Source organism: Pinus tabuliformis, chromosome 1_1 (genome assembly GCF_031772625.1).
Source record: "Pinus tabuliformis cultivar Carrire ecotype Pingquan chromosome 1_1, CPIR1, whole genome shotgun sequence".
Lineage (NCBI taxonomy): Eukaryota > Viridiplantae > Streptophyta > Pinopsida > Pinales > Pinaceae > Pinus > Pinus tabuliformis.
The window spans coordinates 659449221-659465354 of NC_142297.1; the positions used below are offsets into that span (position 1 = coordinate 659449221).

The window sequence follows — 16134 nt, forward strand, 5'->3', positions numbered from 1 at the left end:
ACCCTAGAAGGCAATGCAGTCCTTGGGCAAAGAGGTCGAAGTTTTGAGTGAGATTGATTTCTTTGAGTGAGTCGACAGAGAAATTTGATTCTCCAGATCGAAGCTTTCCGTTGCAGATGTTGCAGTTGCAGCAACAACAGATGGAGAGAGGGTTGCAGTGCAGATGAAGTAGTTGACAACAGTTTAGTAGGGTCAGTAGAAGCACAAATGCAACTCATATCAGGGTTGCGCAGTAGTTGGTGGGTAGTAGAGCCAGACATCGACAATGCAACAGGAGAAGTTGCAGAGTCAGAGTGATGCTCTAGTGGGTTGCAGCATTAGAGCACATTCCTCGCTAAGAGGGAGTGTTGATTTTTGTAGCATCGGATGTGCTCTAGCTTTGAAATTTTGTAGAGAGGCTAAGACACATGCATTCTCCAAAACCCGTAAATCATTTATGGAAATTCCACTTAGAGATGGTTTAATTAAAATAATTAACTTTTTAAAATGGTTTCCTAAGTCTAAAGTTAGGAAATCTGGTTAATTAAAGGGTATTAATTAAATCAGGTGTGAATCTTCTAAAAGAAGAAGAGGATCAACTCCAAGTTAATCTTAGCCTTCGATTATGTTTTAATCCTAGCTGTTGGAGCTCCAACGAGAGATTACAAGGAGGAGTTTGATGTGGTTGGAGAAATACACTTGAGCAATTCGATTTTGCTAGAGAATCGATTTCCTAAGTAGCAGCTGTGAGTTGTCGGAAGTGATTCAGTAAAGTCAAAGCAGTGAAAGAGGGGCAGGGATAATAGACCGGAAGAAGTTTTCCAGATCTGGGGAGTGCAAGATAGAGAAGGCAGAGAGCAGTTTAGTGAGGTAGCATAGTTCCACGCAAAGGCAACTCAGAGCTTTAGAGAGAGTTTGAATTCCAGTTGGGAGAGACTAGATTCAGTGCCAGAAGCTGGGGTGTGAGACCGAAGGGCCAGGAGGTTGAATTTCCAAACAAGAGGAGGTCAACAGAGGGATTGATGTAGAGCCCAGTCAGTGTGACGCAGATCTGCGTGGGGTTGACGCAAAAGCTACGTAGAGGCAGTGTGGGGCCAGTCAGCAAGCCCTTGATCAGAGTCAGATCTCCCGGATCAATGTGAGATTCTTCTCACTAACTTTTTGCCAGTATTTCTCTGTATCGGATAGCTAGTTTGGGCATCCAACGATTTGTACTTAGATTTACTACTGCATAATAATAAATATCCTCAGCTGCTGCATCGGTTTTCCCAAGTTGGGTTTTTCCGGGGACATTGTCCAAAAACCACTGTGTTGATGTGTGTGTTTATTTCTCTCCAATGCAGTATTTAATTACCACAATATTTTATTTTGTGTACGCTGCAGTGTACATATTTCAGTATTTGCCATAGAAATTTGCAAGTAACTTGTTCAAGTAATTTAACAAGTAGGTGAAATATAATCAGTTTGATGTAGTAGGAATTAGGTAACTGATTTTTCACACTTCCTTCGATATCATTACACATTCTCGTATATAGGTCCAACGCTCTTGATCTACCTATACTGGAAGTGATCCACGCATCGTCTGGAAATAGACATCACACAACCATACCATTGCACTTTAAATTCATCCATCTGTAGGCGAAATTTGGCCATCTGTATACAGATCACATCACACTTGAGATGTTGACCAAATTGCATCAGACTTTAAACTCATCCATCCATAGGCTAAACTCATCCATCCGCAGACAGATCACATAACACTTGGGATTAACGTAGCGTCGTAGACTGACTACATGCCATATACTTTGACCAAATCACATCACATCAAGGAACATAAAGAAAAGCCTGGCTCTGATACCATGTTGATTTTTGATGATTTCCTAATTCGATATTTTTGTTTGTTTGTTTGGGAATAAGCTAGATTATATTACTGAGTAGGAGCTGTATTTACAAAAGTTGGATTGTGCGAGAAAACCTCTCCAGCACAAGAGCCAACAACACTGGCCGTGCTGGCTACCATTGGAACTGATTTACAATGAATCTTTTCAAAAGTGAATTATGTGTTTTATGAGAAAATTACAATTATCAGAACAGAGAAAACAAGTAGCAGTACTGAGATTGACTCCAAAAACCAGATGGTGATGGTGAACAGATAACGTCTGTTCCAAAAGCCTTTATTTCCTTTGCCGTGCTTGCCGCTACGAGCTCTGCGATGATCGCGAGCCTGAGAGAGTGAAGGTTCAAAAAAGGAGTCCGCTGTGAACATTAAGGATTTGCATCTTCGGGTCATCATCTAGGCTAATAGGCAGCTCTTGGGTGTTGCCTTCCTGCGGAGCCATGGCCATTGGACGACTGGAGGAGGCGCCAACAACTTCCTTTTTGATGCTGGGGGAGCCGTCGCCCGACGAGCGCATCCTCGTGGTAGCTCGTTTCTTCAACACAGTATAATGTGGAGAATCTCTGGTGACGAAGCGACAATGGTGGACCGATTCCACATACACAACAAATTTATCTGTGAGGTTGTCTATTTTATCCTCCACCGCCTTTGAAAGTTCAGTCTGCTCTTGCATTGCCAGGCCGAGGAGTGTTTTCATTTGCCACGTGAGGTCAATAGCTCGCGTGCATAGGTTTCCCTGGCCCTGGAGAGAGAAGGGTTAGGGATCCACATGAAATCCTCTACTACTTCTTTCGAGGACACCCCTCGTCTGAGAGCTCTTGCCCGGGCTTCCAGGTTCGCAATTCTCTCCTGCGTCTCGAGGTTCACGGCTATGGAGTAATTCAAGGAAACTCTCCTAGTAGAGGACTCGACTCTTGTGATGGGCAGAGAGCCTAGGTTATTCCAACAGGAGGAGTCATGGCCACGATCGCGACCCGATTAGGAGCCGGGCTTGAACAACGCTTGGACGCCATGAGAGGGAGAAGGGAGGTCAACAGACTTACAGCGGAAGGGAAACATGAATAATAGGGGGCAAGGGCGTGTAAGGTGATGGGGAGGAACAGGTGAGAGGGGGTATTCATAGGGGATGGGAGGGCCTCGGGGGGCGGGGTGATCAGGGACGGGGAATGAAGGCAGATCGTGTGAGGTACCAGAGGTGGGTGAGGGAGACGGTACTAAGCGAGGTTGATAGGAATGATGGACGACGACCCAGAGGGGGTATAGAGCAGTGGATTGCTCCTTTGGCTTGACTGTCATAGGGATTGCGGCACGGGGCAGGGTTTCCTTAGTACTGCTTCCGTCTGAACGACTGATTTCATCATTGAATAGACTGGAGATATCTGAACGGTTAATGCCTGTTATTCCGGTTGTCCTTTGCATTTATAGTTTCACATTGCTAACGTAGTTGGCCGTGCTCTAGGTCATTCTAGTCCCTCGAACGCAGACGATAGTTGCCCGCCGTGCCTCCATTTGCCAACCTGTCCCCCAAACCATTCCCGTCGCATTTGACAGCTTGGAAGTGAAGCCCGTTCATACTCTCGATATTAATTTTTATTCTTTGGAGGATTTTATTTAACCGCCAGTTGTCTGACACCTTCGCAGCATCCAAACCCTGCTAAACTCCACAGAAAATCCCTCTGGAGATTTCTGAGAGTATTGGAGATGGATTTGGGGGCTGCCAAGGCCGAGTACAAATAATGTGGAATTGCCTGTAACACAGATTTGACTAAAACCAAGCGACCAACCAGATTTAGAGATCTGAATGTCTAGTTGGCAAGCCTTTTTTCCATTTTGGTGATAAGAGCTTCCCATGTAGAGCGAGCCAGGGGCTTGTCAGTGAGAGGGACACCAAGGTATCTTGAGGGGAGGTTGCTTCTTTGAAATTCCATGATTCTGGCTATATTTCTTTGGATAGCTAGAGGGGTGTTAAAGAACAATTTGGACTTTTCTTGGTTTATTGAGGTGCCAGAGGCAACAGAGAAACCAGAGAGAATGGCTTTGAAGGATAAGGCTTCTTTAATTGTGGGGAGGCCCATTAGCAAGGTATCATCCACAAATTGCTGATGAGTGGAGGGAGGAGCAGAGGTATAAAGCTTGAGGCCAGAAAGGGCATTGGAGGAAGAGGCCGCAGTGATGGATCTACTGAGCCCCTCTGCCATTATGACAAAAAGAAAGGGAGAAATAGGATCCCCCTGACGGATGCCTCTAGAAGGGTTGAAGGGCTGAGATGGGGATCCGTTCAGGAGAATCGAGAAAAAGCCCTTGAGACCATCGCCATAATCCATTTTATGCAATCTTTGTGAAACCCAAAAGTTGCCAGGACCTCTTTCATGTAAACCCAACTGATTTTATCGAAAGCTTTGGACATGTCCAATTGCATCATCATTCCAGGCTTCCTTTGAACTTTGAGAGAGTGGATTAGTTCGTGGGAAAGGATGATGCTATCCATTATTTGCCTCCCTTCCACATAACCAATTTGGTGTTGGGAGATCAAGAGAGGCAAGATAGTTTTTAATTTGTTAGCCAAAACTTTTGAGATGATCTTGTAAATGACGTTGCAGAGGGCTATAGGACGAAATTTGTTTGGGGAGTCAGTGCAGTCACCCTTGGGGATTAAGGTGAGAAAGGTGGCATTAAGAGCTTTTAGGACTGATTTTTGGATTCTGGACTCCTCCACCAGGGCATGGACCTCATTTTTTAACATGGGCCAACATGCTTTGTAGAAGTCTATGGTGAACCCATCCGGACCAAGCGCTTTACCAGTGGGCATAGTCATGACAACTTCCTCCACCTCTTGCAGTGAGACTTTCCTCAAAATCATTTTATTGTGGTCCTCAGTGAGGATCTCTGGGATGTTGTTAGTTATATTTTGAATGTCCCTTGCCCGATCAATCCTAGGCTCTGAGAGGAGAGTGCTGAAGTACTGATTTAGTTCATTTGCCATGTCCTCATGAGATTGGATAAGGTTTCCTTCTCTGTTCTTTAGGGCCAATACTCTATTGTGTCTTCTGTGTTGTATCATCGATCGATGGAAGAAAGCAGAGTTCCTTTCCCCACACTTTAGCCAGTTGATTCAGGATTTTTGATGCTAGAGTTTCTCTTCTTGAGAGACCCTTTCCTCCCAACTTTTTTGAAGATTGAGCTCTTCCTATTTCCTTTGTTCTGTGATGCCCTCATTGATGATTTGTTGCTGGAGGATTTCCATTTTAAGTTCTAGGTTCCTTTTGTCAGTGAAGATGTTGCCAAAAGTTTCCTTGTTCCATTGTTTGATCTCATTTTTGATTATTTCAATTTCTGCTGAAATTTATACATCTTATTTCCGGTTATTGGCATCGGTTTGCTCCACCATTCTTTCATTTTTTCCATGAAATCTAGGTGCTCCAGCCAAAAGGATTCGAATCTGAATGGCCTATTCTTCGGGCCTGGGGAGATGTGTATCTTCAGGGATATCAGCCAATGGTCGGATCCTGATTGTGGGAGAATTCTTGCTTCTGTTTCCCAGGAGGTGAGATAGATCTCTTCTGAGAGGAGGAATTGATCAAGCCTAGAAGCTATTTGTCTTTCTCCCCCTCGTCTATTATTCCATGTGAAAGTGCCATTATTCGTTGGGATATCAATTAGACTGAGGCCTTCTATGGTGGACTGAAAGGCTTCAGAGTCCTTATCAAGTTTTCTTATGCCTCCCTTCTTTTCCCCGAGATTTATTACCATGTTGAAGTCCCCTGCGATGATTTTAAAAGGCTGGTGGATGGATTCCATTAGTTTAGATATGCTTTGCAGCATCTTGATTCGTTCCACCACTTTGTGGGGAGCATAGATGTTGGTAACACAGATGCTTTCGTTGGTACCAATGATTTTCAAGACAGTGGTTATGGAGTGTTTTGTGGCAACATAGGAGGTGAGATCATACAGAGAGCTTTTCCACATGGTCATTATTCCCCTTGCTGATCCTATGGCTGAATTTGTTGTGTAACTGTATTGCTTGAAACAATTTTTTTGCAGGAGAGTGAGGTGAGCTATGTCAAGTTTGGTTTCTTGAATTAGAAGGATATCCAATTTATCAACTAGGAGTTTGTTTTTCAGGATTCTTTGTTGATTTGGGGTAGCATCGAATGTGCTCTAGCCATGAAAATTGGTGGAGAGGCTAAAGCACATGCGATCTCCAAGACCCAGAAATGGTTTGGACAGATTGTACCCAGTTTGGGAGAAATTAAAATAATTAATATTTTTAATGGAGTTCCTAAGTCTAAACTTAGGAAAAATAAAATATTAATGGGTATTAATATAAAACTGGGTTAAAAGGTTCCAAAAGTCATGGATCAAGCCAAATCTAGTCTTAGCCATTGATTAGAGATTTAATCTTGACCGTTGAAGGACCAACGAGAAAAGTATAAGAAGAGGCTTGAGGATCAGTTGGAGAACACAACAGAGTGATCAGTCATTCATTTTGTTAGAGCGAGGTTGCTAAGCAAAGTTGAATCCATGATCAACAGCGAGGGGCAGTGAGTACTAGGCAAATAGGCAGAGACAATACTGAGAGACCAGTACAGAAGCAGAGAGAGCGAGAGTAGCAGCCAGTTCAGGCCATGCAGAGCTCAACAGAGACAACGCAGAGGCCAGAGGGACTGCGTCATCCACGCAGAGGCTACTGGAGTAACGCAGAGGGTCCTAGAGGCTGCGTAGTGCCTCAAAGGGCTGACGCAGAGGGTCCTCGGGCTGACGCAGGTCAGTAGGAGGCTGACGCAGAGGCTAGAAAGGCCAACACTGAGCTTCAGTTGTGCTGGAGAGGGTTTCGTGGGACAGGTTTTCTGAATTCTTGTTTCCGAATATAGAGGTATTGTTGCCGTGTATTTTTCTCTGTCGGGTGAGCCGGTTAGGCACCCGGTTGCACTCAAGGATATACTGCATAATAATAAACCCTCAGAATAGCTGCATCGATTTTCCTGCATTGGGTTTTTCCGGGGACATTTATCCAAAAATAACGGTGTCCCTTGTGTGCTTGTTTTCTTTTAGTTGATGATCTGTAGATGTTGTGATTGTATTGTGTTTATTTTGGTATTTTAATGTTTTAAATAACTTGTTCAGAATTTGCAAGTAGAAGAAATAAACCAACAGAATACAGATTAATTTACTAACAGATAGACTTAGAAAATTCAACATCCTTTTCTTTCGTGGACCGTTAAGTCATCCAATATTCCAAGAGATGCAATTCATTGGTGAAGAGTGGGAGTTAGGGCTAGGGCCTTTACCTTTCCTTCATTGATGAGTCTGGCGCCAAGTTCTTGAAGAAGCTGGCTGGTGGTTTTCCTTCCTCTTTTTTGACTTGGGCCTTTTGGGCTGTATTTTCCAGCTATTATGTTTACCAAGAATGCCTTTAGCTGTGCTGATTTCAGATGGTGATTGACCTGAGCTTTGCTTTAGTTCCTCTTGAAGGAGATAGGCTCCTTCTATTTTTTGAATTTGGTCTTCTAGGATTGCTGCCAGTCTGTTTTTCTTCCATTCCTCTGTTATTGATAAGAGGTCAACTCCTTCCAGTGCTTCTTCTATTGCATTTTCCTTCGGGGTTGCATCCACCAATACTTGTTCCATTTCTATGTCTTCCTATGAGTTCTCGTCTTCCTTGTTGTTGTGATCCAAATGGTGATCCTCTTGCCTCTGGTTTGCTGCGCTTTGCTTGTCCTCTTTGGCCTCCTCATCAAATGAGTTATTCGAGAGTGGTTGTCCTTGTAAATTATTCAGAGCCTCAAATTGGTTTAGGCTAGTTGCCTGGTGTTGTTCTTTCTTTGTATTGGTTTTCCTACTGTTTTTATTCCTTGTGTTTACTCTGGTGAAGCCCTGTTCATCCTTTTTCTTGCTGACCTGCTCACTGTTTTGAGGCATTTTATTTTGCGGACAATCCCTAAAGAGGTGTCCATGCTCATGGCATTTCCTACACTGGAATGGGATGTGTTCATAGTCAATGCTTTGGAGCCAGACTTCATCCCTAAATATCAATTTTATGGCTTCCGGAAGGGCTCCAGAGACATCAATGTAAACACATATTCTGGCATAAGAGACATAATGTCCGCTTCGTGTGCCCTCCGACATTTTTATGTATTCTCCTAATTGGTCTCCAATGCCTTTAAGGACAGAAGGGGCCCAATAATAAGTTGGTAGGGAATAGAGGCGAACCCAAACCAAGACTCTTGTGAAGTCCTCTTTCTCAGGAGTGAAGTTTTCTTTCTAGAATCTCATATACAGACCTGTAGAGTTGAAGAAGTAGGGTCCTCCCTCAAATATCCTGTCTCTGTCTTCTAAGAGATCGAAAATGACTGTAAAGAACCCCTTTGAACCTAGTTGGAGTCTGATTTCTCCCTTTGGTTTCCATTTGGCTTGTATCCACCAGTTTAGAGCTTTCTCTATGGGCCAGATGCCCATGAATTTGTAGATTACTGCATGTTCTTGCATATAGTCTCTGTAAACAGCTACCCCTGGGTCTTGGATTTCCAACTCTGGGATTTTTTTGGCTTTTGGGTTGCAGTTGCTTCTTGATTTTATTCTTGCCTTTTGCAACTGACCCTCTATGGTGTCTGCTTCCATAGCTGAAGTATTTGCAGAGGTAGTGCCTTTGGTAGTTTGAACCTCAACGTTTTTTCCTTTCTCTTGCCATTTGGCCCTAGCTTCAGGGCTTGTTCTGGAGGAGTGAAAGGCTGTGCATGAAGCCAGCCTGGTGAAGAATGACTCTTGCTCTGTCGTTTGACCCGTGACCATATTGCCAAAAGAGGGTGCCTTAGGGCCTGCAGTTGAATCCTCCATGGGAGAAGGAGAGGTGGGGGAGAGCCCTGGCGGCCAAACCCCCCGGCATTCCAAGGGCAGCCACAGGGAGAGCGCCGAGAGGCAGGCCCAGGGCTTCAGAAATGACGAGCGCCGTCCTTAGATCATCATCAAGTGTTATCTCGTTAGCACCGCTAGTTTCCTAATCTGATAATTCTTCAACTAATTCGTCTCATGTCACATTCATCATTAAGCAATTATACATAGAAAATCTCAACAGTAAAACAATAATGACAATAAGATCATGAAGAGAGCCAAATACAAGAGACACAAATTTTATCCTAGGACAACCCTAACTATGGGAAAAACCCAGCAACCTTTTCTTAGATAAATTTTCCAATTCAACAAGAGTACAATCTGAGTTACCAATTAAACTTGGAGCTTCCTAGGGCTTGACCATCCAAACAACAGCTCTTGATCAATGACAGTAAACCCTTTCCATGCCGTGCTGGTCTTCACAAGATTTTGGGGTCCTCCTTCAGAAACAGAACTGAGGCCCTCAGCCTCTCCTAAGGCTTCAGCCTTGTCAAACTTGCCCAGAAATCCTCGCACATGAGAACAGAACAGAACAGAAGAATAATAGTTGTGTTATCCGATTTGATGTCAAAAGGAGGACGAGTGGCCTTTTTATAGTGATCTAATGAGCCTGAATAGGTGCGTCTTTAGGGCTGGCCAACTTGAACTTTTTGGAGGGCCAACTTGACTTTTGAATTTCAAAATTTAATTTTTCCCTCTTTTATTTGGAGCCGACTTAAATTCAAATTCACATTCTTCATTTTCCTTTAATTTTGTGAGCTAATGCAAATAAAGAATACCAACCGCAGCTACAAAAAATTCAACACTAATCACCCTCTTGTAACTGCACAGCTTTGTTTGTATGGAAACTAGAATTATGGAATTGTGTGGCTAACTGTATGGAAACAGAAATTTGTACGATTGTAGGTGAATTGAATGGTATGGTAACAGTAATTCAGCTTTATGGCTGGTACAGCAGTGGCACTGTTGTATGGCTGTCCACAGCTGTGTTACAGCTGTATGATGGACATGGTGGCATGTGCTCTTGTACAGCTGCATGGCAGCTGTGGCTCTGATACCAATGTAGCACGCCAAAGCTTTTAAAATTTAACTTGATAAAAGTCAATATAAGATAATGCATGTTGAATAATTAGTGAATCTTCAATTACAATTGATGATCCATTTAAGCACAATTTAAAGGGGTCTGCTTTGTGCCTTTTCAAGGAATGCCTTTTTAATTTCTAATTCATATATATATATATATATATATATTCTTTATTATGTTTTAATATTATATTATAGAATCTTTTCCATTTGCCTATGTTATTTTTATGTACATAAGGTTCAAGCAGGACCAAAGCTCTCATGGAAGTTGTGTTTTTTAGCTTTAGTACAATGCCAGCTGCTCAAGCAAACTACATTTACAATAAATTTCCCTCATGCTTATTGATTTTTAATTGAACTGTTGTCAATCAACTTGAAGGAGGCCGAGTCCTGGTGCAAACAATATATAGAGTTATTTCAAGAGTTGAGAGAGAACTGGGAAAGGCTTTACTGGGATGAAGGCTTTTCAAGGAAAGTTGCCCAGGAACGTGCTCGTTATGATTCTGAAGAAGATGATGATGCAGATTTTTCTCCAAGCAGGTAATGTTTGTGTCCTCTTAGTATGTATTCGTCTGTGTTTAGTAGTTTGAAATTGGACAATTTTCCCATAGCAAGAACCTAACGGGAAGGGACATATATGCATTGTTTGATGGTTCTTTTTCTGAAGATAAATAATGATGATCTATAGTTGTGTACGGTTCATTCACTGCATTCTTAAGATGAAATCTGTCATATATTATATTTTGTTAGACTTGTCAAGTTACACCTCTGGTGGTGTGTATGATGAGTCATGCTTAGGATAACTCTGTCTCTTGATGACTTAAAGTCATTATCTTCCAATCTCTCTATGTTTTTGTAAAAGACCCATTACTGCTAATGTCAATGTTGCCATGTACAGAGAGATCAGCAATGAAGCTTTGTCACAATATAAGTGATAATAGCTTAAGGTCATTTTGTTCTGGTGCCATATTGCTTGTATGTCAAATAATATTTATTTCTTGTGCAAACGTAGGATTTCTGATGAACTTACCATGAAAAAAACTGTGTACCATATATACCATTTTGTTGCTCTTTTCATTATGGGAACCTTTGACATCTATAGAGCTTCTTGTGAATAAGAGCCTTTCTCCCTTGCTTATATACTTTTCCAGATTAACTGTTATAGAATACCTTTGTAGTCAATTGGGGTTATCTTGGGTGGTTGGGCGGAATGATTACTATCCTCCCTGTTGATTGGAGTAAAGAAGCAAGGGTTCTGCTTGCCTAGGTGCCAAGGCTAGCAGTGGGACCCACAAGACAGTCACTTAGCAGAATATTAAACTTATTTAACTGTTACCTAAAGTTGGACTTAGGAAAATTAAAATCTTAAAGTCAGCGTATGATTTAATCTTAGCCCTTCATCAGGATTTAATATCGGCCACTGAGAGTGATGGTGGGGCCCAGGTCAAATTATAAGGGGAAATAGGGCACAGAAGTCACAGTTCAATCTGGCCTAGGCAGTGTGTGTTAACTCAGCAAGAAAACAAATAGGGTTTTAGCAGTTAGTAGAAGATCAACGCCCATGAGGGAGAGAGAGAGGGCCAAACAGCCTCTAACTTAGCCAGCTTCAGCGTGGCCATACAGTGCGCAGAGGAAAGGCGTATTGTGTGCCCGTACAGTTCGTACAGGTGTGCAGAGAGGCCGTACTATGCTGACATACAACAACACAAGTGCGCATGGGCTGATTTAAATTTTCTTGGAGCTGTTTAGTAGGTTCCTCTGTTGTAAAAGTGAAGTGTTCCCCTACTGTAATTCTTCCTGAAGACTACTTTTGCTGAAGATAATAAAAGAAACAAACACAGTTTGTAGGTTTTCCCCGGAGTTGGGGTTTCCCGGTTATATCCAATGTCTAATGTGTTTAATGTGTTTGTACATGCTATAGTTAGAAAACTCTACATATTTGTGATTTAAGTTTTTAGAACAACAATTTATTTGTTTTCTGGTTGCATACTTAGAAAATCATAAATTAGTTGCTGGGTTTTAAGGAAAACTAATGTGGTCTCAGAGCTTAGCCTCTAAAAGAAGACTCAGCACATTTTTATCTTCAGGAGCAGGTTCTGTGTTTAGAGGGAGCGAATTCACTAGTTCGATTTGGCTGCTAGGGTTTCTGGACAGTGCGGATTGGCAATGTGGCATATCAGGGTCTCAGATTTGTTGATAGGTTGGACGGTGCGTCCAACATCTGCTCATGGCGTGATAGGATTGTTCGTTTTTCCTAGTTATTTAGATCAGGTCAATGTCTAATCACGATAATAAACACACTGAAATACACATAACTACAAGCACTTTGCACAACAGAAATTTAACAACAGAGAATCAATTAAGTACACAAGAATTTTGCAGACCCAAAACTTGTTTTTATTACAACATTAATAAAACAAACATAGGGCTCCTGTTCCAGGGATCATGGTGCTTACAAAACCCTGATACAAGGAAAAACTAGGGCTTGAAGTCAACTACTTTTGACAGTCAATCTGCCGAAACAACAAGAAACAAATCCTCTTCCTTCTTGTAGATGACTTTCACTTAAAACCCTTTGGTCCTCTTGTCCTTGGTGTACCTGTTAGGTCCTTTTCCTCCTTCCTTACAGAGTAATTGCTACTTCAATGCCTCTGCACTCTAGCTGCTCACAAGGGATTTGCTTCTTCAGATTTCTTGCACAATTAGCTCCAACAACCAGCTTCTCACAGTAATTTTGCCTCTTCAAGGCACTGTATAATTAGCCCTTTTCCAGCTCAACTTCTCACAGTGACCAAGCTCTTATTAGATCATTGTATATCAGTCTTTCAACTAGCAACTTAGCAACCCAAACTTCTCCAACACATCTTCCCACAAGTTGTCCCTCTGCTTATTCTCTATACCTGAGGTAACTCGCATTTCTGTTCTAAGGCTGAGACTAGTTTCAGCCTACTTCAAAGCTCAGCCTACCCACAGAATCTAGTGCAGCTTCTTTGGGCTCTGCGGCCCACCATTACAGATCAAATTGAGGCTAAACAAGCCTCCTTTTAGGGCTCAACCTCTCCCTTATACGCTGAACAGAAGACAACCTTCAACAGAGAAATTCGGTGGCTAAACTCAGCCTGAACAAACTTTCATTAGGGAATAGAACTCCTCCTAAATTCGACCTGTTTTAAAGCCCTAACTAGGGCACATAACACACAGAAATCCATCTTTCTACCTGGGTAATCTCGACCTATCTTCCAAGCTCAAAACAGGCTACAAAACTTGCTCATCAACAACTCAACTTGTCCTTGTGTTCTGTGACTCCCTTTTAGATTCAATGTGCTTCTTGAGATGAGTTGCGATGGATCGTTTGACCTCTCCTTAGATCACTTAATGTTTATATACCTCTATGTTTGTCTTATGTGCCCCATTTAGTCCATCAAAGGTGCCCTCTTGCAACCAATAGTGTAAATAATAATTTCTTTTGGGTCTTTAGCCCAGCAACTTCTATCCAAAGCCCACCACTTGGGTACATTGTCCACAAAACTTCATTTTTGTGGGTTTTCTCCACACAACCTAGTACCCCAAGGGTGGTGGGAGTATCTCCCAGGCTACACTTTCAACAAGGATTGGCGTGGTGTTGGAGGAACAAGGGGTGTGGGAGTTTGTGGACAATGCCCTAGCCACCTCCAATGACCCTCAGTGTTTGGCTCAACATAACAAAAGAGATTCCAAGGTGAAGAGCATCACTTGGAAGGAGTCAAAGACGACATCATTCCTCACGTGACCTGGAAGAAGTTAGCCAAAGCTATGTGGACAGCCATTATTGGCCTCTATGAGGGTTCGAGCGAGGCTAGGAAGTTAGTGTTGAAGGATAGACTGAGAAACATAAGAATGACCAAGTTAGATTCATGGTGTCTTACCTCATCAAGTTTACCCAAGTTAGGGACGTGTTTGCTGGTGTTGGTGAGACAGTTCATATAGAGACCTGGTGAGTTTTGCCCTGATGGGTTTCACCAAGGCTCGGGAAACATTTATGAGCAAAATATGTGTGAGGGAGAAGCTTCTGGACTAGGAGCGATTATGGGGTGATTGTGTCCAAGAAGAACTTCGCAGATATGCTTAATCAGGGTCTCGCACCAAGACCGAAGATAAAGAGAACTGAGAACTTTGCCCTATCCAGTAAAGGGGGCAGGTCAAAGGGCAAGAAGAACAATGGTGGTGGTGAGCTGATCCGGATTTAAACAGGAATGCAACAAATTACAGAGATAACCATAAACACAAAGATGCAACGGAAATAATACTTCATTTCATTAATGTAAAATATTGAAATATGCTTACAAACAACAATGGAAATAAACCAGCTAGGGTGATGGTAGCTTATCTCTGAGAAGAGATGTGGCGGCTACATGCCTCTGAACTATGTTACAATGAGGCTCGAAGGCCTATTTATTGTTGAAAAACAATGGAAAACCCTAAACATCAAAAAACCTAACCCTAAAAGATGAAACACCAAACTGTGGGTCTTGTTTGGGTAAATTGGTACATCAACTTCCCGGGGTCGTAACTTTGGCATACGATCTCCGTTTGACGCGCACAATATCTCGTTAGAAAGATCTATCCGAGAAATACAACTTTGGAACGAGCAACATCAGTCCATGGACCCATGTTGCTCCTAGTTTTCCCAAAAAACGTCGTTTAGGGCCTCAAAATGGCTTCGGAAGTTCAGGACCCGAAAAACTGCTAAAAATAGTAAATTGTGCTACAATTAAGGAAACTAAAAATATGAAAGAAACAATGGTGGAGTGGACTTGGCAGGTGGCCACCAATATCCACCTGAATCATGAGCCAAGCTCCAAGGGTGAAAAGAAGAAAGATCTTAGCAAGATCAAGTGTTTTTCGTGCCACCAATTTGGGCACTATGCTACTAAGTTCCTTAACCGGAAGAAAGGTTCCAAGAAGGACCAAGTAGCAGCCTCTGTAGAGATAGATGAGTTCTCTTCTCATTTTGAGAATGAGTTCTCACTTATTGCTTGCATGGCAAGCTTGGCTACCAACTTATGGTATATAGACAACGGTGCATCCTATCATATGACGGGGAACAAGAACTACTTCAACAAATTGACAGAGAAGGACATGTAGTTCCATATTGAGATGGGAGATGATGGGAAGTATTGAGCCGAGGGCACTGGTACAGGCAAATTTGAGGAGTCAGGAAACCCTCTGTTTCTTAGAGATGTCCTTTACGTTCCAGGGCTCAAGAAGAACCTCATTTTAGTTTCAACATTGGAGGATAAGGGGTACGAGGTGACCTTTAGACAACATAGGGTTTTCATAAAACCCTCAAACTCCAAGGTGACCAATAGGTTGGGGTCATACATAAGAGCCTGTACAGATTGTAGTTTGAGATAATCATATCATTGACTAGTAGAGGGAGCCATGACTTAGGCAGGGAGTTTGGGGAGTTATGGCATAGGCACTTGGGGCATCTACACCATGGCACGCTTAAAATCTTAAGGAGATAGTGATGGGGCTACCACAATGTAGTGTGGACCAACATGAGGTGTGCAAGGGTTGCACACTTGGCAAGTATGCCAAAACCTCTTTTCCTAGTAGAGACAATAGGGCCAAGGGCATCTTGGACCTTGTTCATTCAAATGTTTGTGGTCCCTTCTCTTCAGTATCCCTCATGGGGTACAAGTACTATGTCACCTTCATAGATGATCACTTGAGAAAGACTTGGATATTCTTCATGAAGAAAAAGGATGAAGTCTTCTCGAAGTTTTAGGAGTTAAGGCCTTGGTCGAGAACCAGACCAAGAAGAAAGTCGAAGCGCTGAGGTTAGATAACATTGGAGAGTACACCTCAAATGCATTCAAGGAGTTTTGTGCCAAGAAATGCCTTAGGAGGGAGCTGACCACACCTTATAACACTCAACAAAATGGGGTGGTAGAGCGCTAAAACAATGTCATAGTTGGAGCGGCCAAAGCCATGTTGCATGACCTGTTGAGAAATCAATGCTAGTAGAGTTAGGGTTAGATTTCTCTTTCTTGATAATTACTTGTGAATTATGTTGGCTTCTTTTACTTCTTTGTTATATTATCTTTCATCAAGCAATTACCAAATTATGTGTGTATGAAGATCACAAAAACACAAGACACAAGATGTAGGCACTCTGCCAGGGCAAAACCCCTATCTAGGGGAAAACCCAGTCAAAATCTCTTCCTTCAATAGTTTTCTTGAGACTCTTCAACCTAGACACAGACCTCCTCCAACCACCAAGTCAACCTCCTCTTCCAGCAACT

The 16134-nt window shown here is 42.5% G+C and overlaps 1 protein-coding gene across 1 annotated transcript in view; it reads left to right on the top strand.

Moving 5' to 3' along the window:
• Positions 1 to 16134, top strand: part of LOC149215120 (uncharacterized) — a 219482-nt gene that overhangs the window by 66462 nt on the left and 136886 nt on the right. Inside the window, exon 3 of the mRNA XM_089392531.1 lies at positions 10227 to 10387. Within this exon, the coding sequence (XP_089248657.1) occupies positions 10227 to 10387 (161 nt within the window). The remainder of the gene's footprint in view (positions 1 to 10226; positions 10388 to 16134) is intronic.